Genomic DNA, 27,676 nt, shown 5'->3' on the forward strand with positions numbered 1-27,676 from the left:
GATATGGGCTGGTATTAATAAAGATAAGCTAGTAGGACCTTTTCGGTTTGAGAATGAACTCAAAATCAACTCCCAGACCTACTGCCAGTTTTTAGAAGATACTTTCTTCGAGCAGTGGTACAGAAAAAAGTCTGCATCTTTCAAGACTCCACTGCTTGGCTAGCCAATAAAGGCCTTAAAGATGAAAGAATAATGATCTGGCCCCCTTTCCCACCTGACTAAACCCTATTGAAAACGTGTGGGCCCTTCTTAAATTTACAGTGAAGGAAAACTCTACACCTCAGTTTCTGGGATATCCAGTTTCTCAGGATCCATGATAGTAGTGCTGAAACTTTCGTGTTTAACATATGTGAAAGCTCTGATCCTCTAACATGGATGTGCGGTATTTCCGCCGTATGATATTTAATGGCAGGGGTCACTCCGTGTAGCTGGCCAGCTAGAACCTGTCCTAGGTTGCTAATATGACCTACATGCATATACAGCTAGACCTGTTAATAACCTCAATACAGTGCATATGTTTATATGTGAGAGACAAAAGCAGAGTTATTTACTGTGATTTCATGTTTGGATGTCACATAACAGTTGTATGTTGTGTTCACAGAAAAAAAAGGAAATTTGCCTGTAAGATTAATTTATATGCCTGTAAGGTAAGCTCAGACACAGCAGAATTTAAACCAGAAAGCACAGAGTTAAACGTTATTACCCATAAGGAGTTTGTGGCCAATCACAGCCAATCTCACACTCAGCAACAGTCTTGGCCAATCACAGCCAGCCTTACACCCATTTATTCTCTGAAGCCTCATGCTTTCAGCCAACCTTCTCATTCCACTACAGAGCAAGAGAACTGAATAGACACACAGATCCACAGAGCAGTTTTATGGAAGCAAGTGGCCAAAAATAGGTAATTAACAGTCATACATGTTCCTATTGTTAGTAATGTGATTAGAGCTGTATACTGAACTAGTTATGTGTTCACTTGTAGTTCCACCAAACAAACAATCAAACTAACTATCAAACAAACAAATAAACTATCAAACTTCAAAAGTTATATCGAATTCAAACTATCGAACAAACCCAAACAACTCTAACAACTCAAAACCAAACCCAAGCAAACAAACTCAAACATCAATAAAGAGAGAAATATATCCACCATTTGTTATACTGTATTCAGCACATGTTGTACATGGACTGTCTGCTGCAAGTGTCACTGTTATCTATGAAGAAAAGTTGAAGTTAATAAAGAAGATATCTTAAGCGTTTGGTGTGCTCTTTAAACCTACTGCTTTCCATAGAACGGTATTAGAGGAATTTATAGAGTAACAGACAGTCTGATTAGACTGAAGTCAGAGAGATCCAATTCTTCTAATGCCACAGCGCATAAGGCACTTTGTAGTGCTGCGCCTGCCACAGTGGAACTATTTAGCCCTTTGAGGGCAAAGTAATAGTGCTCCTCAACTTGCAGAGTAAAGAGCGCATTTGAGCAGCGGAGCTACATAGAGGCCATAGAACGTGTGGTTTTAGTCAAACTGCAGCCGACTCTTAAAGTGGCAGAACGGCAAAGGCAAGATAGACACAGAAAGAGCGCCAACCCTCCTGCGATTCCTAGAGAGAGAGAGAGACGCATGGTGGGAGGCCAAAGTCCAGAGCTAGAGTGCCTGCACCGCTACCCATGGAGAGACCACGTACTGCAGCCAGCTAGTTTCCCGCCACTAGGCCCAAAGCCTGCAGCACAAAGCATCGCAAGTCAGCGCAGAGCATCGCAAGTCAGAGCAGAGCATCGCAAGTCTGCATAGAGCATCAGATCAAGAAAAGACAAGTCTTCTTTAAGACTGATATTTGTTCCAGCAACCTACAGATCGCAGTATCCTGCTCTTCAGAATAAGGTCAGAACTTTCCTTTATTACTTATCATTGCAATAGGCTTGACAAGAAAGAGACATTTTCGTGTTCAGGAATAAAAGGACTGTAAGTAAAAAACAAGGGGCAGTTGTAGTACACAGACTCTAAAGTATTTAAAGTGAATGTCATTTTTTACTGCCTGCACCCATTGCTATTGCACTTAAAGTGAAAGTAATTTTTATTGCCTGCACCTATTGCTATTGCATTTAAAGTGAAAGTCTTCTTAATATTCTTATTGAGTGTTATAGCATTTAGAGTAAAAATGTCTAAGTCTAGTATTGCTATGCCACTGTTAGAGGATACAAGGATAGATAAGTTAGAAAGTGAAGAGCAAGGGAACCTGTCTGAGGTAAAAGAGTCAGATGCAGCATTAGTCTTGCCCCAAACTGATATATCCCAACCAGACGAACTAAGACGTTCAGAACGCATCAGAAAACCGACCGCAAAGATGCTGGAAAATTTGGAGCAAGAAGCAGCATTAAAAGGAAAAAAGTTCACCAGAATGTATGATAAGTGGAAACTATACATTAAAGATGTTCGTAGAAGGCTAAAGCAAGAAAGTATAAAAGGAAAAAACTTGAGTGATATTGTAGAGACGATAGAAGAATCTGAATCAGAGCTCATGGCAGCATATGTCAATCTGCGGTCATCCACGACACCTTCCCAGGATATTGTAAGGAACATGGACATGTGTACTGCAGTCACTAAAGATTTAGTAAAGCTCATGAGAGAACTATCATCTGAAGCTAACTATGATGAAGTTAAGGCAAGAAAGAGAATGAACGAGCTCTTTACGAGAGACTATGCTAGGTCCCTTAGGGGGAACCACAATCTCAAGTGGGACTTCCTTCACTAGCAGAAGTGCCAGTAACACATCAGAGTCCTCAAGTACCTTAATAGCCAAAAGAAAGGAACTGGTCGAACAACTTGCTGTCAAGAAAGCAGAAATTGAGATGGAATCTGCCATTGAGGCGCAGCGCCTACGAAAAGCTGAAATGGAAGCTAAAATGGAAAGTCTGGAAAGGCTGAAAGAAGTCAAGATTATAGAAGCCAGACTGAGAGTACACGAAGAGGACCTGAATAGTAATCATAAGTCCAAATCTGTACTAAGTGAAGATGCAGACTCCTACTTCCTTTCATACGCCCAGGAGAATGAAAGGAAATCACCAGTACGTAGTGAAGAAAAAAGTCAGTGCCCTTCTATCCCTGCTCAGAAAGATAAAGAGAGAGACTTACCTAATTCAGAACTAGGTGAGAAAATAAAACTAGATGATCCTATTCCTAGATGTCACTGCAATGATCAGGAAAATGTTGCAACTATTGTCCCAGCAAGACTGCCGTTCCAGAACCTGCTGTATTTTCATGAGACATACTGAAGTTCATAGAGTGGAAGGTGAGTTTTGAAATGATCATTGAGCACTATTGCTCCAGGCCAGTTGACAAGTTATTCTACCTTCAGAAATATGTTGGTGGAGAAGCAAAGAAAGCTCTTGAAGGTAACTTCTATAGAACAGACGAAGAAGCCTACAAGCAAGCTTGGGAAAAAATGGATTTTTGTAAGAACTTACCGTAAAATCCTTTTCTCTTAAGCTCATTGACAGACGTAGTCTTCTTGATTCTCAAGAGCTGGGTTATGTTGTCTCCGCAGGAGTAGGACTAGGCAGAATGACAAAACGTTCTGGCTCCACCCTAGGGGGCAGTCCCTGAGGGTATATCCTCCCTCTCTCTGCTACAGGGAATCAGTTCTGTTTAAAGCAGTACAGAGAAATTAACCCAACCCAACTCAATGATAGAGGGGCGGGTACTACGTCTGTCAATGAGCTTAAGAGAAAAGGATTTTACGGTAAGTTCTTACAAAAATCCATTTTTCTCTATCGCTCATTGACAGATTCTCAAGAGCTGGGACATCCAGAAGCAGTGCCACAAATGAGGGGTGGGATTGACAAAATCAAATCCAATCTAGTAGGCCCAACCGGTGCCAAACTAGAAGTTTTAAAGGCTCATTATAAACAAAGAATGAGACTAAAGAAAAATTTTCCAACGGAAAAAACCCTCGAGGTAGACCACTGGTCTCCTCAAATTGCGGCCTGCAAAACCTTGCGGCCAAATGAGGCATCAGACGATGCCATTACATCAACTTTATAATGTTTAGAGAAGGTATGCACCGACGACCAGGTAGCCGCCTTGCACACCTGGACCACTGACGCCTGATGGCGAAAGGCCCATGACGCACTAAGTGCCCGAGTGGAGTGCGCCTTAACAGGGAACGGGGGCTCCCGACCCTTAATAGAATAAGCCTGCACTACCGTCTGTCTGATCCATCTGGAAATGGTCGCGGCAGATGCAGGCAACCCCTTTTTGGGTCCATCTGGGATCACAAAAAGTGAATCCGTCTTGCGAAACGAGTCTGTCGTTTTCAAGTATACCCTGATCGCCCGGACCACATCCAAGGAGTGCAAAGCAAATTCCCGAGGATGACTGGGCTTAGGACACAGGGAAGGTAATACAATTTCTTCATTCAGATGAAATTCTGAAACTACCTTTGGTAGGAAGGATGGATTCGGACGAAGAACCACCTTATCTCTATGAACCACCAGATATGGTGAACGACAAGATAATGCGGCCAGTTCTGACACCCTGCGTGCAGAAGTAATAGCCACCAAGAAGGCCACCTTCTGGGACAACGTGGGTAGAGGAATCTCCCTAATATCTTCAAAGGGAGGTTTCTGAAGAACCGACAACACTAAATTAAGATCCCAGGGGGGTAACGGCGCGTGCACTGGCGGAGCCAGATGTCGCACCCCCTGGATGAAATTCCGCACCAAGGAATGAGTAGCCAAAGGCTTCTGAAAGAAGATGGCTAATGCTGAGACCTGACCCTTGATAGTACTCAAGGCCAGTTTCTGCTCAACCCCTTGTTGCAGAAAAGCCAATATTCGACTAATCGAATAAGACCGAGGACGGAACCCCAAAGGTTCACACCATGCAATGTAGGACTTCCATGTGCGATGATAAATCTTTCTGGAAGTCGCTTTCCTTGCTTCAACTAGAGTAGGAATAACTGAAGCTGACAAACCTTTGTCCTTCAGCACCTGGGTTTCAATAGCCAGGCCGTTAAAGCCAGCGATCGTAAAGCAGGATGGAGGATCGGTCCCTGAGACAGTAGATCCTCTCTGAGAGGAAGTCTCCACGGGACGTCCGCCACCAGTCTGACCATGTCGGCGTACCAAGCTCGACGAGGCCAGTCCGGAGCTACCAGGATTACTGGGATTCCTTCCTCCTCTACCCTGCGAAGAAGTCTTGGCAGTAACGCGAGAGGAGGGAAGGCATATATTAGCTGGTATTGCCCCCACGGGGCGATCAGTGCGTCTGCGGTTTCTGCTAGAGGATCGCGGGAGCGAGCCACGAATCTCTGAACTTTCCTGTTGAATCGTGATGCCAACAGATCCACATCCGGGGTGCCCCACCGTAGGCACAACTGGTGGAAAACGTCTGGATGGAGGGACCATTCCCCCTGATCCAGGGTCTGACGGCTGAGATAATCTGCCTGCCAATTCTCCACCCCCGGAATGAACACCGCAGAGATTGCTGGAACAAATCGTTCCGCCCAGCGAAGAATGCAAGCCACTTCTTTGGCCGCTCGGACACTCTTGGTGCCCCCCTGGTGATTGACATAAGCCACGGCCGTGGCATTGTCCGACTGGATCCGAACCGGGCTGCCCTGGAGCTGCTCGGTCCAGTGAATCAGACAAAGTCTGATCGCTCTCAGTTCCAATACATTTATCGGTAATCTGGATTCTTCCGGGGACCAAAGTCCCTGGGCAGATAATTGACCGAGAATACCTCCCCATCCGGATAGACTGGCATCCGTGGTCACTATCGTCCAATATATTGGCAGAAATGACTTTCCCTGGCTGAGCATTGGAGACCGAAGCCACCAAACCAGAGACTCTCTGGTCTGTTTGCTCAATCGTATCTGATTGTCCAGGGATTCCGGATTCCGATTCCATCTGAGGAGAATCTCTTGCTGAAGAATTCGGGTATGGGACTGGGCAAATGGGACTGCTTCGAATGAAGCCACCATCAACCCCAGAACCCTCATGCAAGTCCGAAGGGAAGACCAGCTGTTGGACAGTAACAACTGGACTGCTGATTGAATCTTTCGAAGTTTCCCTACCGGAAGAAACACTCTTGTCCTGACTGTGTCTAGAATTAGACCCAGATATTCGAGCCTCTGGGTGGGAACCAGAAAAGACTTTTGCTGGTTCACCAGCCACCCGAATTCCTGTAAAGAAATCATAGTAATTTCTATGTTTTGTAGCAAGGTCTGAGGAGACTCTGCATGAAGCAGAAGATCGTCTAGGTAACCTAGAATCGATATACCTCTGGCGCAGAAGTGCCAACATTGGGGCCAACACTTTTGTGAAGACCCGCGGAGCCGTGGCGAGACCGAAAGGTAACGCCACAAACTGATAGTGGTTCTCCTCTACGAAAAAGCGTAGAAAACGCTGATGTCCTGCGAAAATGGGAATGTGAAGATAGGCGTCCTTGATGTCTATGGACGCTAGGACATCCCCTGGATGCAGGAAGGCTGCTACCGTGCGAATGGACTCCATTCTGAATCTTCTTATGTTGACGAAAGAATTGAGTGCTCTTAAGTCCAGAATTGGACGCACTTTGCCCTCTTTCCTGGGTATTGTAAACAGGTTTGAATAAAACCCTTGAAACCGTTCTGTCCAAGGAACGTGGACTACCACTCCTTGTTGTAGTAGATCTGTGACTGCTCTCCGCAGATCTTCTAGACGATCCGGAGATAGTCGGATATTGGAAGGGAAGAATCGCGCCGGTGGGAGAGATCGAAACTCGATCTTGTACCCTGACTTTATGACTTCGCAAACCCATTAGTCCGGGATTCTGGAAAGCCATGGATCCGGGAACCGGCGAAGACGTCCCCCCACCCCAGTTATGGGTGGGGGCGCACCTTCAGGCTTTGGATGGTTTATCTTCAGGTCTGGAGGGGGCGGGCTTTTGCTTGCCCGACCAACGACCCCTGACGCCTCCTGTAGGAACCTTGGAGGACTTAGTTTTTTCACCCGCTGGACGAAAAAACCTCTTGTGAGCAGAAAAAGAAGGCCCTCGTCTTTGACGAGTTCCTCTACCTTTAAAATTTTGCGGTTAAAAGGTGCTTTTTCCACCGGTGAGATCCTTAATGATCTCATCTAAGTTGGCTCCAAATAGACGTTCTCCTGAAAAGGGGATATTAGCCAATGCTTTTTTGGAACCTTGGTCGGCTATCCAACCTTTTAGCCACAGTGTACGCCTGAGAACCACTGCTGAGACTGATGCTCGCGCCATTAATGGAGTGGCGTCTAACGCCGCATCACATACAAACTGTAACCCCTGTATCATTTGTTCCAACAAATCTGATACCGCCTGAGGGACTTCTTCTAAGTCCCGGCGTAACCACTTGGTCCATTCAGTTACAGCCTGCGAAACCAGACCAATAGCAATTATTGGCCTGAAAGCTGATCCAATCAAGGAAAACATGGTGTGAGACATAGCTTCTATCTTGCGATCCACTGGATCTTTAAAAGACGGAGCGTCTTCTAAAGGAATAACCGTGGCTTTATTCAATCTAGCAATTGGTGAATCCACCACAGGTGGTTCTGTCCATTTCTTAATAAGGGTTTCCTCAAACGGATAACGCCTGTCAATGCGTTTGGAAATATTAAAAGTGCGTTTTGGCAGACGCCATTCTTCATCGATTGGATTGCCAAAACATTTGGGCAATGGAAAAACCTTTGCCACTTTGATGCGCTTTTTAGTCCCAAAAGGGATCTCAGTTTCAGCTATTTCTGATGGAATACCCTGTAACCTTAAAGTCTCTTGAACAGATACAATAAGTGCGTTTACCAACGCTTCTTCTCGGGCTATGGCAGATGCCGAAACATCCTCCTCACTGTCTGAAGAGACAGGACCCGAGACACCAATACCAGATGAAGTACCTGCAACTGCAGAAATAGGCTCAGAGTCTGAATCCGAGGTTTCAGATAATAAGGGGTTAGGCGGGGGTCGCTTTCTTGCGCCCTGTCCCTGACAAGCCACTTCCACCCGGGACACAAAAGTTTCCATAATGGCTGACAAAGATTCAATTGTCAATGGGGTGCTGGAGGATCCCGCAGACCCCTCGAGGGGATCCGGAGGAGATACATGAGTGGCAGGGTCCATGTTAATACAGGACACTTTTGCCAGCAATAAACAAAAAAACTTTTTTTTTTTTTTTTGTGTGTCTCCCCCTAGCGCAATAGCGCCCCTCAGAGTACCTGCTTCTCGATCCCAGAGAGAGAGAGAGAGGGACCCCCAAGGCTCACCAACCGATGCAGTGCAGTTTCCAACAAACTGCAGCCAGCGTCTGTCTTACACAGACTGGAAGGAGCTGTTTGCTTTTTCCCGGGCAGAAGGCGTGGCTCCGCCCCCTGTGTACGCCTTCCGGCGTTCCCAGCCCTCCACGAGGAAGCTGGGCTCACAAAACATGGCCGCCCCCATAGAAGAGACATAAGACTCCAAAAACATGGCGGCCGGCGTGACCTGAGGACATACATGCATTCGGTCTACGGCAAAATGGCGGCGGACCGCCGATATCGTCTTCCCAGCACATCCACCTGCACTCTGCTGAGAGGTGACATATGGATCTACAGAGATACACTGCACATAAGGTAGGATTATACCTCCTATGTTTGCTGTAATGTTACAGTCTGCTGGGTAGAGTGTTAGCTCTTGAACCAAGTCCACTTCCCACAAACACATGCTGTATTACAAGGGGGACTTGTAAGTGTCAGATATATACTGACCATATATGGAGGGGCCCATAATATATACTGCCTCATAAATGAGGAAAAAAGGGAACGTTTTACTCACCATACCGAACCGACAGGCACCCTCTCTTCATAATACCCTCTCCACCGAGGTGGGGGTTTGTGGACGCCTCGACTCTCTGGTCCTGGCGTCCAAGCGAGCTTTTAACTCGCAAAGTCAGTCCCTTTACTGGGACTCCGTCGCGGCCGACTCAGTGCACTGGTCTGCACGCGCTTTTAGGCAGAAACCGGGGTGACCACTGGATCTCACATCCAGCCCGTCGCCCGGCCCCGCATACTTACTTGAATATGTCGCGGCCGACCAAGCGCAATGCCTGGTCTGCACGCGCTCGTAGGCCGGCTGGGGTGACCACAAGTGTCGCCCAGTCCGGCATTTTTGCTTGAAGATCTCACAGGAAAAAAACACTGGAGAAAACTACCTAAAAAATGTCTTTTTCTTAAAGAAAAAAAGTCTTGCCAGGACCAAAAGATCCCAGCAAGGAACTTAGGTCCTTACTCCTGACTAGACAGAAAAAAACTGATTCCCTGTAGCAGAGAGAGGGAGGATATACCCTCAGGGACTGCCCCCTAGGGTGGAGCCAGAACGTTTTGTCATTCTGCCTAGTCCTACTCCTGCGGAGACAACATAACCCAGCTCTTGAGAATCAAGAAGACTACGTCTGTCAATGAGCGATAGAGAAAGTTAAATGCAAGATATGGTCATCCTTTCTTAGTACATAGAGCCTTTAGGGAGAAATTGAATAACTGGCCTAAGATAGGTCCTAAAGAACATTTCAAACTCCAAGAGTATGGTGACTTCCTGCAAGCATGCAGCAATGCCATCCCACATGTACGAGGACTAGAAGTACTGAACGACTATCTGGAAAACCACAGGATGCTAGCTAAACTACCTGAAGGAGTGGCTTCTAGGTGGAATCGCTATGTGACTGAACAGTTAGATCTAAATAAGGACTTCCCAAGTTTTGAAAAGTTCTCTGAGTTTGTCAATAAGGAAGCACGAATAGCATGTAACCCAGTAACAGCATCTTATGCCTTAAAATCCTTAGAAGAAAGGCCTGCGAGAGATATAAGACGTTCAAGAGCAGCTAGCTTTGCAACCAACACAGCAGCTAAAGGTCTAGATACCTACAAGAGCAAGTTCAAAGTCACTACTGGGATCAGTAGAGAGACAGAACTGACAAATCCTCAGACTACCTTTAAGTGTATGTTCTGTGGAGAGAACCACTCCATACACAAGTGCCAACAATTGAAAGAGAAGTCCTCAAATGAAAAGAAAAAATTTGTACTTGATAATCAACTGTGTTTTGGATGCCTAAGAAAAGGACATATTACTAAGGAGTGTAAGAAAAGGGCCACATGTAGTGTTTGCAAAGGACGCCATCCTACACCACTACATGAAGAACATCCAAAGAAGGATGAATCCTTAATACCTAAAGATGCTGAGGAAGAAAAGAAAGTATCAGTATTCTCTTGCAGAGTAAGGGAAGGAGAAAGCAACGGCACATCAATGGTCGTACCAGTGTGCATTTCAAATCCTAAAAGGAGGAATAAGAAGGTATATGCCTATGCACTATTGGATGCCCAAAGCGATGTTACCTTCATTGATCAACAAATCTGCAAGAAATTACAAGTGGCTACAGAACCAGTGAAGCTCAAACTCACCACAATGACGGGGAGAGATACATTAGTGAACAGTCAAAGAGTCAAAGGATTGAGAGTTAGAGGACTTCATTCAAACCTCACATTAAATCTACCTCCAGCCTATACGAAAGACGATATACCTCTAGATCGAGATCGCATACCTACCTGTGAAACAGCCAATAAATGGGAACACCTATCTGTCATATCACATGAAATGTCCCCGCTGAAGGAGTTTGGTGTTGGACTGTTGATAGGCTACGATTGTCCCGAAGCTTTGGTACCACGAGAGGTAATCACAGGAGGAAAGGGTGAACCCTACGCTGTTCGAACTGATCTAGGATGGGGTGTTGTTGGAGGAAAACAGCAGATTGCAAACTCAAGACAGGTGACAGGATTGTGTCATCGAATATCCGTCCAAGAGTTACCAACTGTAAGTTCAGCAAAAGTAATCAAGATCCTTGAGTCTGACTTTGCAGACATAAGTTCTGAAGAAAAGAGTGTATCTCAAGAAGACAAAGTTCGTACACACTCTAGAAGAAAGTATTCAGCAGAATCAACAAGGTTATCTTGAAATGCCCTTACCCTTTAGAGAACGACCTTGTCTGCCAAATAACAGAAATCTTGCCCTAGCAAGATTGAAATGCCTGAAGAAAAAGATGGGAAGAGATCCCAAATTCAAGCAAGATTATTTTAAATTCATGGAAGGCATCCTTGAAGAAGGACATGCAGAGAAGGTGAATAACCAACCTAAAGAAGGAGAAGTGTGGTACATCCCACATCAAGGTGTTTACCACCCAAAGAAACCAGATAAGATTAGAGTAGTATTTGATTGCTCAGCAAAGTATGATGGTGTTGCATTGAACGATCATCTACTAAAAGGACCAGACCTTACAAACACTCTGCCTGGAGTACTCTGTAGATTCAGAAAGTATCCCGTAGCGGTCATGTGTTACGTTGAAAAGATGTTCCACCAGTTTCATGTGAAGAATGAAGATAGAGACTTCCTGAGGTTTCTATGGTGGGAGGACGGAGATACAGATACAGAGCCAGCAGAATACAGAATGAAAGTACACTTGTTTGGAGCAGCATCGTCTCCAGGTTGCGCCAATTATGGTATGAAGTACCTGGCCAACAAAAATGAAGAGGATTGCCCATCAGCAGCAAATTTTCTTAAGAAAAACTTCTATGTAGATGATGGTCTTATAAGTCTAGAGTCCACAGAATCTGCAAGCAAACTAGTAAAAGAAAGCCAAGAGTTATGCGCAAGAGGAAATCTGCGCCTTCATAAATTCATCTCAAACAACAGAGAGGTACTGGAATCCATCAGTGACTCTGAATGTGCATCAACAATGAAGGATGTAGATCTCAATTATGATCATCTTCCAGTTCAGAATGTACTTGGATTGGGATGGAATGTAGAGAATGATGAGTTCTTCTTTGAAGTATCCTTTGAAGAGAAAGTTGCAACTAGACGTACCATTCTTTCCGCAGTGGCTTCTATATATGATCCATTGGGATTCTTGGCCCCAGTGATCCTCAAAGCAAAAGAAATACTACAAGAATTATGCAGACGGAAGTTGGGATGGGATGAACCCATACCTGAAGATTTGAGGCCAAGGTGGGAGGCTTGGATAAGAGACTTGCAGAATTTAAGAGAAGTTCGGATACCCAGATGTTTTGTACCTCATGATTTCGGAGAGTACAAGAAAATAGAACTTCATCACTTTTCAGACGCCAGTAGTTATGGTTATGGTCAGTGCTCCTACATCAGAGTGATCGGAGAAGGAAAAATACACTGTGCCCTGGTTATGGGAAAGACCAGAGTCGCACCTACCAGTATTCAGACAATACCAAGACTTGAACTGACAGCAGCTGTTGTTTCAGCATCAGTAAGCAAGTTTCTGAGAGAAGAATTAGAGTTAAAAATAGATGAAGAATACTTTTGGACAGACTCACGAGTTGTCCTAGGATACATAAATAACGAAGCTCGAAGATTCCATGTCTTTGTCGCCAACAGAGTTCAGAAAATTTGGGAAATAACAAATCCGGAACATTGGCATCACATTGATACAAAGCATAACCCAGCAGATAATGCTTCAAGAGGCCTGAATGTAACAGAATTGAGAAATTCAAATTGGTTCACCGGTCCAGAGTTCCTTTGGGAAAAGGAGATCATACCCAGTGAAGGTTACACCGAATTGTCCATGGGTGATCCAGAAGCAAAAGTTGTACAAACATTGAGCACTGCTGCCAAGTGTCAAGATGACATACTTGAAAGACTAGCCAGATGTTCAAAATGGAATACAGTCATAAACGTAGTAGCTCGAATTCAACGTTTGGCAAAGGGAATCAGAAAGAAGGAATCATTGAATGTAGAGGAAAGAATGAAAGCTGAAGAAACAGTCATAAGTCTCATTCAACAGAGATTCTATAGTGAAGAGTTGAAGAGACTTAGTCAGGAACCTAAAAGGCTTCCCAACAACCACCCATTGTACAAGCTTAATCTTGTTCTACAGGATGGTATACTGAAGGTGGGAGGGAGACTGGAAAATGCATTGTTACCCAGCAGAGTGAAGCATCCAGCAATTCTACCCAAAAATTCTACCTTCACAAGATTGATCATTGATCACTACCACAACAAATCCTTGCATCAGGGAAGAAGCTTTACCCAGAACTGTTTGAGAGAAGGTGGTTACTGGATAGTGAAAGGAAGCAAAGTTATTGCAAAGTATATCAGTAAATGCGTAACTTGTAGAAAGGCACGTAGACCTACTGAATAACAAAGAATTTCAGATCTACCGACAGATCGTGTAAACCCATCACCACCATTTCTTTATAGTGGAATGGATTGTTTCGGCCCATTCATTACCAAGCAAAACCGCAAGGAGTACAAGAGATATGGACTAATATTTACATGTCTAAGCTCCAGGGCAATTCATCTTGAAATGTTAGAAGATATGTCAACTGATGCATTCATCAATGCCTTGAGATGTTTCATAGCCATTAGAGGTACTGTCAGAGAGCTTAGATCTGACCAAGGATCCAATTTTGTCGGAGCAAGGAATGAATTGAAGAAAGCTCTAAAAGAGATTGACAAAGAAAAAGTAACTGAGTATTTGTCACGGAATCAATGTGACTTTCATATGAATGCTCCACATGCAAGCCACACAGGAGGAGTTTGGGAAAGACAAATCAGAACTGTAAGAAATGTGTTAAGTTCAATGTTGAAAAAGAACTCCGGAAGAATGGATGATGCTTCACTTAGGACCCTATTCTATGAAGTAATGTCTATTGTTAACAGTCGTCCACTTACAGTTGACAACATCAATGATCCAACAAGTTTGGAACCTTTAACTACCAACCATCTACTTCACCTTAAGTCTGATTACATACATCCACCACCTGGCAAGTTCACCAAAGAGGATTTATACGCCAAAAAGAGATGGCGAAGAGTTCAATATCTATCAGAACAGTTTTGGAATAGATGGAGGAAAGAGTACTTAGCCAATCTTACGCTAAGAAGTAAATGGCAAACACCCAGTAGAAATGTCCAAGTTGGTGACATAGTATTAGTGAAATAAGAAGATTTACCTAGAAGTCAATGGAAATTGGCTAAAGTACTAGAAGTTCAAAAGGATAAAGACAGACTAGTAAGAAGAGCGTTGTTACAAATAGGAGACTAAAAACTTGATAAAAAGGGAAAACGTCTCACTACTCCACTCAGGTTGGAACGTCCTATACAGCAGTTAGTTGTTCTACTTGAAAGTGATAAAAGACACTTGGAAGTTGAGAACCTGATAGAAAATTCCCCAAATTCATGTTCAAATCCTACTATAGAGAACATAGAATTATAGGTAATTTTGGTGGGAGTGTAGCTGGCCAGCTAGAACCTGTCCTAGGTTGCTAATATGACATATACAGCTAGACCTGTTAATAACCTCAATACAGTGCATATGTTTATATGTGAGAGACAAAAGCAGAGTTATTTACTGTGATTTCATGTTTGGATGTCACATAACAGTTGTATGTTGTGTTCACAGAAGAAAAAGGAAATTTGCCTGTAAGATTCATTTATATGCCTGTAAGGTAATCTCAGACACAGCAGAATTTAAACCAGAAAGCACAGAGTTAAACTTTATTACCCGTAAGGAGTTTGTGGCCAATCACAGCCAATCTCACACTCAGCAACAGTCTTGGCCAATCACAGCCAGCCTTACACCCATTTATTCTCTGAAGCCTCATGCTTTCAGCCAACCTTCTCATTCCACTACAGAGCAAGAGAACTGAATAAACACACAGATCCACAGAGCAGTTTTATGGAAGCAAGTGGCCAAAAATAGGTAATTAACAGTTATACATGTTCCTATTGTTAGTAATGTGATTAGAGCTGTATACTGAACTAGTTATGTGTTCACTTGTAGTTTCACCAAACAAACAATCAAACAAACTATCAAACAAACAAATAAACTATCAAACTTCAAAAGTTATATCGAATTCAAACTATCAAACAAACCCAAACAACTCTAACAACTCAAAACCAAACCCAAGCAAACAGCAAACAGCAATAGAGAGAGAAATATATCCACCATTTGTTATACTGTATTCAGCACATGTTGTACATGGACTGTCTGCTGCAAAAGTGTCACTGTTATCTATGAAGAAAAGTTGAAGTTAATAAAGAAGATATCTTAAGCGTTTGGTGTGCTCTTTAAACCTACTGCTTTCCATAGAACGGTATTAGAGGAATTTATAGAGTAACAGACAGTCTGATTAGACTGAAGTCAGAGAGATCCAATTCTTCTAATGCCACAGCGCATAAGGCACTTTGTAGTGCTGCGCCTGCCACACTCCGTGCTATTGGCTATCAAGAGGTCAGATGGTGTTGTTACATAGGTCCGCTGGTATTAGCATTGGTGTTCTTCCGTTCAGTCAGCAGGAAGACTGATTAGTTGAAGCAATGCGCAGCGGACTATAAGAAGGTTGGGAGCGTCGTCTGTAGCAACGCCCCCTGTTGAAGTCAGAAGTGACGAAACGCGTCGGGCGTGGCTAGACGACATACCCGGCTACCTGAGTGAGGTGAAGGAGGACTTCTGGAGTGTCTTGCCCTGGCGTGGAGCCAGGTCACTGCGGCAACGGCTGTCTATCCCCACCGCTACATGTGATGATGTGCCTGTTTTTTTTCATGTTACAAGTGAGTGCAATGTGTACTGTGTATTTTAATAAATGACAATTTGGACATACTGCACTAGTGGAGGTTTTTATTCATTTCCCCACATGTTCTGATTTCTGGGTAATGGTGATTGAATGATGAACTAGAAGGATTATTCCTCTATTGGACCATATTGCTGTAAAACATGTTTTGTTCATTTTCGAGAGTCAATGAGCATGGAGGTCTGGTGAGTTGCCATTTCACATTATCCCTGGAAACAGTGGTGATCCTCTTATGCTTAACGGAATTTGGATCCCTGGTGCACTTCAAATCATTTTTTCCTGCATTTGTTTGGCTGAAAGGACTGTGGGACTTTTTTTGTGTTTTTAGTGATTTTATCCAATCATTGTTTACTGGTGTCTCTACCTTTTATGCCAAGAATATGACAATTCATTTTTGTTTGCGCTACTAATATTTGTCATTTATTTCGGACCGATATTATTATCTAGTTCAAAATTAACAAACAAGCATTTCTGACATTAAAAAAAAATAAATAAAAAATTAGTGACCAATATAGCCACCTTCTTTTCAATATCAGTCATAATCCTTCTATTCATAGTCTGTCAGTTTCTTGATCTGTCAACTTCTTAATTTGCATAATAATTCTGCACACTAATGGTTGCCAAAAAATTGTGTGCACATAAGATATTCTCCTAGGAAAGCCAAAACCTCACTTTTGGGAACACAGAAGGCGCTTCTAAGAGCAGTAGTCCACTGGACACCTTCTGCACACCGCTGTGACTCAGTGACTGAGGACTCTGATGAGCCTTTACACCTACTGTTTCTAGTAAGTGTTTTTATCTCCCGGAAGGCAATAAAGCACCTGTAACTACTGCACTTAGACCCACCTTCTATTGTTCAATTTGGTCCCCCCAGAGTGCCCCGTTTTCTATTGTCAAAACCTCACTTTTACTTTCCTAAATATTCAGTTTTGATGTTTTTTAAACATTTTGGATTGACCGAGAGCACTGTAGTTGTTCAATAATAAAATGAATCCTCAAAAATACAACTTGCCTAAAAAATGTGCACACAGTGCATTTTGAGAGGATTTGAGGAAAACTTTTCAAGTAAGCAGCTTAAAGGGAAGAGAAACAATTTTTAGTAAGGTTGGAAGCAGAAAAATCCAGAACAGCCAACTGAAAATTATCTTTAACCACTTACCGACCGACCACCGCAGATGTACGTCACTACTTTGACGCTAATTACCGTGGTTATGGCAGCAGATAGCTGCCATTACCCCGGTATTTTTTATAATGGTGGGCGATCGGCTTTCAGGCAAGGGTGGTCCCAGTGGTGGATTCACCGCAGGATCACCCTTACGGTGCGGCGGAAGAGGTGCCCCCCCCACATTATCTTTCACATTATGGAATAAAATTGGGCTAACTTTACTGTTTTCTTATTTTTTTATTCAAAAAAGTGAATTTTTTCCAAAAATATTGCGTTTGGAAGACCGCTGCGCTAATATGGAGTGATAAAAAATATTGCAACAATCTCCATTTTATTCTCTAGGGTCTGGGCTAAAAAATATATATAATTTTTGGGGGTTCTAAGTAGTTTTCTAGCAAAAAAAAAACAGATTTTAGCTTGTAAACACCAAGTGTAAAAAATAGGCCTGGTCTTAAAGTGGTTAATTAGCCTAAGTAAACTATCCCCCAGAAAGCTGTAATCAAAAAAAAAAGTTGCAAACGGTCTCAACCTTTTTGCAGTCAAGGCGCCCTTGAAAAGTATTATCAGTCTCGAGGCATCCCAATCTAAGGCTTGGTTCACATGGATTGTGTTAAGGATTTTGCATGCTCCTGAGACACAGTCAAATGCGTTGCTCTTTAGCAGATGCACAAAGGTGCCATTAATTCTTAATAGTATCCCCATGCACTAGACTTCTTTCCCTGTGTTTCTGCTGGTAGGGCAACCCACTGAAATTAATAAACAGAATAAAACCAGCAGCAACCTGCAATTTAAACAGCTGCCTGAAGGATCTTACACCCAAAATTGGCATCAGATGAGGCCTAAACATCCACCTAGTAAAAATTTGAAAACATGTGAGAACACCAGATGGCAGACTTGCATTTTAAGCCAAATACGTTGTTTTACAAGGCTAGGGTTCATATATACTTTAAGCCCATAAGCTCGGACAATAAGCTGTCTAAAACAGTGAAAAATGGTGGAACAAAAAGTTGGCTTCCTTTTAAGAGGAGCACCAAGAATGACATAAAACGTTTTCTAATGGAGGTGGTTGAGGTGAAAGACTGGAACCACCTTAGTAAGGAAGGAAACCCCACACCAACACAGACACAGCCGATGACTGTACCATAACATTTTTTTAAAACCGCGCTAATGTCTGTAGTGACTTTAATATAAAAGTAACAGCAGCAATTAAACTATGCAATACATCCACAGTTAAAAATCTATTATGTCCAAAAAAGCCACGCTATCTAGCGTGGCTTTTTTGGACATGATGAGTGTACCAGCCTGCTGTCTGTATCATGTGATTGCTGGGAGATCACATGACAATTGTAAACAATGGAATAATTCCTTTCATGCCATCCATTGTGTGCAATTGTGTTGCTAGCTGTGATTCGTCACAGTGATCACATGGTAAAGACAAGGCCAATCCAAGACCATCTGTACCATGTGATTAGATTTGACTGATCACAGCTAATCACAACAAAACACACTAAAATAATCAGTTTCATTCAGTAAAAATGGTTGCTTATACCAGTGAAATTCAATGGTATAAACAATCATGTTTTTTAACATACTGTCACCAGTCAAGTGTCCCTGGTCTCCGCTACACCCGTTATATGATAATGCTGTACTTCACCAGTGACAGTATTAAAAAAATAATAATTAAAATTGTGAAAAAAATAATAATTTCTTTATTTCCAAAAAATTGTGACAAAAAATTACAACTTCAAAAAACTTGCAATGCCTCTTACAAAATATCTTGAACTTTCTACTTTTCAAAAATTAATCATTTGGGGGAATATTTGTACTGTCCTGGTGTTTTCAGGCCTTAAGAAATGAGATTGGCTGTCAGTACATCGGGATCGATAGCTTTTCAAATTTACTATAGTTTGTGGACACTATAACAATAGTGCAATAGGTCCAGTCAGTGTTAAGGTGAGATATCCACTTTTTGTTAAAAAAAAAAACCCTCATCAAATTGATACTCATTTGCATAATTGTTTGGGAGGAATAAATCATTTGGCAGGAGTGTCTCAGTTTAAATATAAATAGGCTGAAGTAAGGCGTGTGCTGTAAAGGGAAAGTTTGGGCAGTCCTGGGCCCTTTATGGGACTGGTAACAGTACTAGTAGAAACTACAGGCTGCTCCATTTTAAATCTAACTTGCACAACATTGATAAGAGTTTATATTTAATGCTTTAACCTGAGTGCTATTTCACCTGACCAAGGCCCTCAGGAATAACATTATCTAATACAGATTTGTAAGATTCTCAGGACAGACAGTACATCCACAGTAGAAGGAGCAGATATCGCCACAGCTGCAAAAATGTCAGATAAAGATTCCGAAGAAGAGGAGGAACTAAACCCACATCCTGTCAGAAAATTTATGAAACTTGGTCTTGAAAATCTACCATAACTTCACAAAACTCTTCCATGAAGTTAAAGGAAACTGAGGTGTGAGTTGACTCAAGTAAAGGAAAATTATTCAAGCTATCAAGTCCCTTAGGAGAGACATTGCAGGCAGACCCTAAACTTTGCAAAATTTTTGTCAGCAATGACAAGTATTTCAATCCATTGGGAGTACTTCTTATTAGCACCTAGTGTAGTCTTAAATGGCCAAGTCCTTTATTAAACATTGTATTAACTTTCCACTCAAAGGTGAAATCAGACTAGTAATTACAACCCAGGGTCAAGGGGCTAGATAATAATCTGTTTATCTCTAAAAACGTGCCCCACTTACAAGTTGATTCATTATGAAGATGGATTTCAAGAACTAATTCACAAAAAGTATATTAATTGCATTTCTAAAAACTGGTAACATTAATAATGAAATAAAAAAAGTCTTAAACCTCTTTGCTTTTTGCCACTTCAGCAATAGCAGCTATTCTTTGTTTCTCAAACTCATCATTTTCTGCCACAGTTTTGGTGGCATTGGTGGTTTGCAGCGTTTTCCGGCTATCAAGTTCTTTGCTGTCTACTGAAGTAGCAGACGCAAGGCGCTGAAAGAAGACAAGTAAAGCAGCAGTCAGCAATTATGATCTATACACGGTTTATAGAACATACTATCTCTGGTAAAAGATCCTGCGAGCACAGAAATCTTAAAAAAGAATGGTATTAATAGGCTCAAACATAAAGAAATAAGCTTTCATTTACATTCACAACTAAACGTAGATGACAAGAAAAAAACGGCTTCCCTGATCAAAATGTATTTACCACTATACAAGTATCATGGCATATAGAACAATATTTGGCAATTTGGGTATATGTATGAGTACAGAGTGCCATGATACTTTTGTATTGATGCACACATTTTTATTTCTATTTTTTATCAGAAAAGCTATTTTTCTTGTTGTTATAAATTACAGTGCCTTGAAAAAAGAATCTATACCCCTTGACATTTTCCAGATTTTGTCATGGTACAACCAAAAGCGTAAATGTATTTCATTGGGATTTTATGTGATAGACCAACACAAAGTGGCACATAATTGTGAAGTGGAAGGAAAATGATAAATGGTAACTTTTTGTTAAAAATAAATATCTGAAAAGTGTGGCGTGCATTTGTATTCAGCTCCCTTTACTCTGATACCCCTAACTAAAATCTAGTGGAACCAATTGCCTTCAGAAGTCACCTTTTTAGTAAATAAAGTCCACCTGTGTATAATTTAATCTCAGTATAAATACAGCTGTTCTGTGAAGCCCTCAGAGGTTTTTTTAGAGAATCTTAGTGAACAAACAGCATCATGAAGGCCAAGGAACACACCAGACTGGTTAGGGATAACGTTGTGGAGAAGTTTAAAGCAGGGTTAGGTTATAAAAAAGTATCCCAAGCCTTGAACATCTCACAGAGCGCTGTTCAATCTATCATCCATAAACAGAAAAAGTGTGGCATAACTGCAAACCTACCAAGACATAGCCGTCCACCTAAACTGACAGGCCGGACAGGGGTAGCATTAATCAGAGAATCAGTCAAGATTCCCATGGTAGATCTGAAGGAGCTGCAGAGATCCACAGCTCAGGTGGGAGAATCTTTCCAAGGGACAACTATTAGTCATGTACTCCACAAATCTGGCCTTTATGGAAGAGTGGCAAGAAGAAAGCCATTGTTGAAAGAAAGCCATAGGAATTCCCATTTGCAGTTTGTGAGAAGCCATGTGGGGGACACAGCAAACATGTGGAAGAAGGTGCTCTGGTCAGATGAGACCAGGCGGAAAACTAACACTGCACATCACCCTGAATACACCATCCCCACAGTGAAACATGGTGGTGGAAGCATCATATTGTGGCAATGTTTTTCTTCAGCAGAGACAGGGAAGCTGGTCAGAGTTGATGGGAAGATGGATGGAGCCAAATACAGGGCAATCTTAGAAAAAAACCTGTTACAGTCTGCAAAAGTCTTGAAACTGGGGCGGAGGTTCACCTTCCAGCAGGACAATGACCCTAAACATACAGCCAGACCTACAATGGAATGGTTAAGACCAAAGCCTATTCATGTGTTAGAATGGCCCAGTCAAAGTCCAGACCTAAAACCAATTGAGAATCTGTGACAAGACTTGAAAATGGCTGTTCATAGACGCTCTCCATCCAATCTGACAGAGCTTGAGCAATTTTGCAAAGTAGAATGAGCATAAATGTCACTCTCTAGATGTGCAAAGCTGGTAGAGACATACTCAAAAAGACTTGTAGCTGTAATTGCAGCAAAAGGTGGTTCTAATAGTATTGACTGAGGGAGGCTGAATACAAATGCACGCCACACTTTTCAGATATTTGCAAAAATGTTGAGAACCATTTATCATTTTCCTTCCACCTCACAATTATGTTCTACTTTGTGTTGGTCTATCACTTAAAATGAAAATACATTTACATTTTGGATTGTAACATGACAAATTGTGAAAAACTTCAAGGAGGTACCAGTAAGTATGCACAATATGTGTCATATTTGTGGCATCCCCATAGAAGCTGGAAATCACTGTAGTAGACACCCTTACTACCGTGATCTCTGACTTCTGGGTCCCATGCTGAGCACCTGCCCTGCTGCATTGTGAACACAGGAGGCCACTTGTAAGAGAAGCAGCACTGCTCTAGTTAGGTCCTCTCAATTCAATGCCCCACACACCTCCAAGCTTGTGTACCGGCTCAATTTGTGCACATGTGCATTGATCAGAAGAAAGTCCGGATGGCTGCACTGAAACACTAAAATCCACTTTATATACCGTATAGATATTTCTATACCGTTGTATCCTGAATACAACGGTATAGAAATATGATACAAAACCAAAAGTTAGGAAAAAAGGTGTTTCGCGCTAACCTCAGCGCCTAATCATAACCGACAGCAATGATCTCACAATAGCCTAATATTCTAAAGTCACTAATAGGCACATACAGTTGAACATAATGAATTAGCCCCCGTTCACACTAAGGCGACCTGTGAGGCGACCTGGTCGCCTCACAGGTCGCCTCCCATAGGGAAGCTGCGGACCCATTCTAATAGGAGCGACACAAGTCGCTCCGACTTAGAAAAAGGGTCCGGAGCTTCTTTGGGGCGACCAGGAGGCGACCGCCATAGACTTCAATGTTATGAAGTCCGTGGCGGCCGCTCCGAGGTCGCGGCGTGCTGCTCGCACCGCGGTCTCGGAGGTCGCCCCGGGAAGTAGCGTTGCGTGTATGTGAACCGGCGCTTAGAGATGATCAATTCCTAAAACACAATACAGATGCAGGTCAAAAAAAGATACACGAGTACACAAAATAAAATAAAAACAAACACAAAATTGGCCATAAGACAATACATGTCAAAGAGATGGGCAATACTAGAACTACAAAATATGTAGGTTCTGAAATAATATTGGATTGAAAATCCTAACTTTATACCAGTGAACCTTAGCTAAATCCGACTGTTGGTTATAATTAAGCGCTGAGGTTAGAGGTGGTTTTGTATGGTGTTTCTATGATGTTTATTCAGGACTAATAAAGTGGATTTTAGTGTTTCAGTGCAGCCATCTGGACTTTCTTCTGATCACAGGAGGTCCCCCTTTCCATTTCCTCAATTAAAGAGTTTGTAACCCTAAACCATTGCCTTGCTGCCAGCCCCTCTCTTTTAATCTCCTATCCTGCATTGTATAACGGTTTGTATGAAACAATGCTTCTAAATACCTTTTTGAGAAGGGTCTCTAGGTCTGTCACGTGACTCTCAGCCCCTCTGATCATTTTTACAGAAACAGTGCATATGTATAGCACTGATTACTGTAGTAATGGCACTGGTAACCCCAAAAGTTTAAAAAATGTCAGTCAAGGGTCCAAACTGTCCGCCGCGATGTCGCAGTCCCGCAAAAAAAAAAAAAAAAAAATCGCAGATCGCCGCCATTACTCGTAAAAAAAAAAAAAAAAAAATATGACAAAAATCTTTGCCTTAGTTAGTAAACGCAATAACTTTTGCGCAAACCAATCAAAATACGCTTTTTGCGATTTGTTTTTAACCAAACATATGTAGCATAAAACAAATTGGCCAAAAATGTTAAAAAATTTAGATTTTTACATTTTTTTGGGGGGAATTTCATTTAAAAAAAATGAGAAAAATATTGTTATTTTTGCAAAATTGACGCTCTTTTTTTGTTTATAGCGCATGATCAAAAAATCGCACAGGTGAGCAAATACCACCAAAAGAAAGCTGTGTTTGCGGGAAAAAAAGGACGTCTAATTCGTTTAGGTACAGCGTCGCATGTCCGTTAAATTCAGGCAGTGCCAAATTGCAAAATAGGCCCTGGTCAGGAAGGGGGTAAAATCTTCCGGGGCTTAAGTGGTTAATCAAACCCCAATTAATTTTTTGCAGTCGCTTAATTAATGGTAGAAAAAAAACTGAACCCAATACTACCTGCCCAAAAGGCACAAATGGTGGCGGTCCTCCTTCTGTTCCAATATTGCTTCGATTGTGCTTCGATAAGCTCTAGATAAAAGAAAAAAACGAAAACATTAATTTAACAACAATGGACAGTTCTTCAACAAGGCTGTCCTACATTTAAATCCTGAGCTATGGCACTTACTAACTAAAAGTCAAGGTGAATATCAACCCAGTGGTACATGTCCCACACTTTGAGAAACACTGTACTGAAACCGTACCACTTAAAACTTCCTGTATATCTCTTGGATTTTGTTGGTGGTCTATCTGTGTCTCAATACCTGCTGTGGCCATTTATTTTTTTTGTAATTCCTTTATTTGTATATAGAGTTATGGAAAATACAGACATTAGTGAGTACATTATCAAACGAATCTCTAATACAAGAACGGCTAACAGAGATCATTAGGACAACGGTCTCAGAAGAGATATTTAATAAAACAATCCAATACCACAACTTAAACATAGATAGTACTGCTTACTTATTTTGTAGGTGAAAAACATCAAATGGCCTTGAAATGGGACAAGCCACACATGGCAGGATCACATAAACAAATTAACCATCGTAGACAGTACACAAACTGGGCGATGTTGCCAGAATTTGGTGAAAAAGAAACTAGGGAAAATGCTGCAAAAAAAGGGGGAGACAGGGGTAGAAGACCTGCTGAGGCCAATGAAATGGCTTCTCTCCCTGTTGGATTTTTTACCTATTTGTTTTGTTTTATGTAAAATGCATCTGGAGGTGCAAAATGTGTAAATGTGGGTGGAAACATCTAACCTGCCCATGTTGACATGAACAGAGATGGATGTTACAGAATGGAAATGTCACTATTGGAGTATCCAATACAAAAAAGAAGCCGGGGCTGAATCAGCCCGCATACTAGCACATTATGATATTATCCAGCAGGAGCCAAACCTCTTTTTTTCTTTTGCAATTTACTACTGCTTTAACCCCCCTGGCGGTATTCCTGAGTGTGGCTTGGGGTTAATTTTCAGTACCAAAAGCGGTAACCCCAAGCCACACTCAGGATTACCCCAGAACGTTACTCACTTTCCCTGCGCTTCCGGCCCCATCCTCCTCACAGTCTCTCACTGCTCTGTTCATGCCCGATTCCAGGCACTTGCCTTCCAGTTCACTCCCTGTGAGCGTTGCGACGCAGGGGGGTGGAACCAGCGGCAAACTAAAAAGTGTAAAAACACTAAATGACATGATACAAAGCTGTGATCCTAACGGATTACACTGTATCATGCCATTTCAGCACAGGATTGCACCTGCATACTTTTCTAGTGCCCTGCCTGTGCTTTTTCAGTGCTTTGTGCCTGGAACGACCATGGCTTCCAAAAAGCGTTTTTTTTTTTTGTGCAAAAGCGCTTTTAGACAAACTGGAAAACAGTGACAGAGAAACTGAGTTACTTGAAGAACTGAGCGATAGCGATTAGTGGGAAAATTCATCATCAGGTACGGAAAGTGATGACAGCGACGATTCTGATGTGTCCTTCTGGCACATAGCTTGTGGAATTTGGGAAGTATATCAAATGATTCTTCAGAATTTCCAACGGAGCTATGTGCCAGAAAGAGACATCAGAATTGTCGCTGTCGTCACTTTCCGTACCTTATGACCAATTTTCCCACGAATCGCTATCGTTTAGTTCTTCAAGTAACTCCATTTCGCTGTCGCTGTTTTTCAGTTTGTCTAAAAATGCTTTTGCGCAAAAATAATGCTTTTTGGACGCCATGGTCGTTCTCTATTTTCCAGGCACAAAGAACTGAAAAAGCACAGGCAGGGCACTGGAAAAGTCACCAGGTGAAATGGCATGATACAGTGTAATCCGTTAGGATCACAGCTTTGTATCATGTCATTTAGTGTATTTACACTTTTGAATTTGCCGCCGGTTCCACCCCCCCTGTGTCACAACGCTTGCAGGGAAGGGAACCGGAAGACAGGTGACAGCATCGGGCGAGCACGCAGCAGGAGGACAGCGGAAGGACGGCGGAGGATCGCAGGGGAAGGTGAGTTTTAAAATGTAAAACAACAGATTTCTATGCAAAACAATGTACAGCTTTCAGCACCTAAAATCTGAAATAATCATACCGCCAGGGAGGTTAAGAAGCCCTAAAACCAATGAATGCTTTTATTCAGAACTGGATGGTTATTACTGGTCATACAAATTGTGAAACTAAGCAAAAATGTAATTTTCCAAATAATATGTCCACTGCAAAATATTGGCATTAATGATTAGACATTTGAGCCGGGTCACACTATTGCGATGCGGGAAGGCTGCGAATTCGCAGCCTTTTCCCGCATCGCACACGCACCCCCGGCAGTTCACACTGCCATATGCGATCCGCTGGGGGTGTCAATGTAATCTTAACGACACCCCCAGTTTGATCGCATATCGCAGTGCGATCGTGCAGTTCGCACAGGATGGGATCGCACAAGTGTGAACCGCTGTGCGATCCGATCCTGATGCGGCTGCAAAAATGCCTCCTGTGCGTGTTTGCACCGGGTGCGATGCGAATTTAGCCATACAAACTGTATGGCTAAACTCGCACCGCACAGCTGATCGCATGTAATGTCGGAGCAGTGCGCTCCGACATTACATGCGAACCCGGCACTCGCATCAGTGTGAACCGGGTCTTATAAGTATATCATATCTATGGGAAAGGCCACTGACTTGAGCATTTATAGGAACTGTACAGATTAAAATGAATGAATGTGCTTCTAAGATGTTGTTTACAATTACCAAGACCTTATTGTGAATCATTACAATGAATTGACAATTTCCCTATTTAAAACTCCGTGACTGTGTATAACATTAATGTTGCAATTTCTAAGAATATTGTCAAATTGTCTAATTGCAGAAATGTATGCATTATGCAACTAACGGTTATCATCATCTTTCTAATAAAACATCCCTCAGCTCAAATTGTTATGTGCAAGAGCAGATATATCCAACAAGTTTACTACATACAGCTGCAAACACAGTATACACTATTATGAAATACTCTATGCAGCATTTCAGGATCCAGCCATCGTGACAAACCTACTTAAGAGAATTGAAGTGAGCAGCAACACAATAAATTGCAGATGCCAAAAGGCATTTATTAAACAGCACTGAAGTATTTCCAGTAATATAGATGCAATGGAAGAAAATCATATTGGAAATGTATTCGACAATATAGAATGCAGTCTATGATTTGGGAAGATTTCTGATTTTGAATGGCTTTTTATTTATGCCTAGCTACATCAGGATCCTTCTGTTCTACTAAGCTGTGTGACATGCATGCAAAACCTGATTGAATAGAGCAATAAAATGGGCAAGAAGGAAGCAGAGGCTGTAGCGAGAGACTTTAAGCCATTTCTTTTCAACAGCATTAAATGTTTATTTATCTAGCTGTGCAAGGAGAGCCAATCTTGACATATGCATGCACAGCAACCAACTTTACATTACATGGTCAGCTTTTGATTGGTTTCATAAAATAAATTGATATGTAAAAATACACATAGTTCATGCGGCACAAAGATCTCTGACATTCTTAAGCAAATATATTATTTTGACTGTAAAAACCCAGAAACATGTAGACTGCACATATATCTTACTTATCTTACTTTGGGCCTCGGCTTATCGCTTTTTCAGGGGTTGTACACATAAATTAGATACAGTATTAACCCCCTACTTATGACCATCTCTAAGGCCCCTTTCACACTTGTGCGACTTGTCCTCCAACTTGGGACTGCAAAGTCGACACCATGATTTCAAATGAGTACCGTTCATAGCTGTGTGACTTCAAGTGGCAACCACTTCAAAGTAGTCCCTGCACTACTTTGGTCCGACTTTGATGTGTTTTGAGGTCCATAGACATAGGCATTGCTTCAATTTTAGTCAAAATCACGGCAAAAAAATCCCGCCAAATTTGCAGTAAAATCTCGCAACTTTTAGGTCACACAAGTGTAAAAGCAGCCTAAAGAACTCAGTGCTC

The 27,676-nt window shown here is 42.1% G+C and overlaps 1 protein-coding gene across 1 annotated transcript in view; it reads right to left on the reverse strand.

Annotated features, from left to right (window-relative positions):
• TDRD3 (tudor domain containing 3) overlaps nt 1–27,676 on the reverse strand; it is a 565,755-nt gene that overhangs the window by 153,694 nt on the left and 384,385 nt on the right. Inside the window, exons 6-7 of the mRNA XM_082246772.1 lie at nt 23,673–23,744; nt 19,657–19,806 (exon numbers count right to left, since the gene is read on the reverse strand). Coding sequence (XP_082102898.1) covers nt 19,657–19,806; nt 23,673–23,744 — 222 coding nt within the window. The remainder of the gene's footprint in view (nt 1–19,656; nt 19,807–23,672; nt 23,745–27,676) is intronic.

This window comes from Pelophylax lessonae, assembly GCF_965119305.1.
Source record: "Pelophylax lessonae genome assembly, chromosome: 2".
In the NCBI taxonomy this organism is placed as follows: domain Eukaryota; kingdom Metazoa; phylum Chordata; class Amphibia; order Anura; family Ranidae; genus Pelophylax; species Pelophylax lessonae.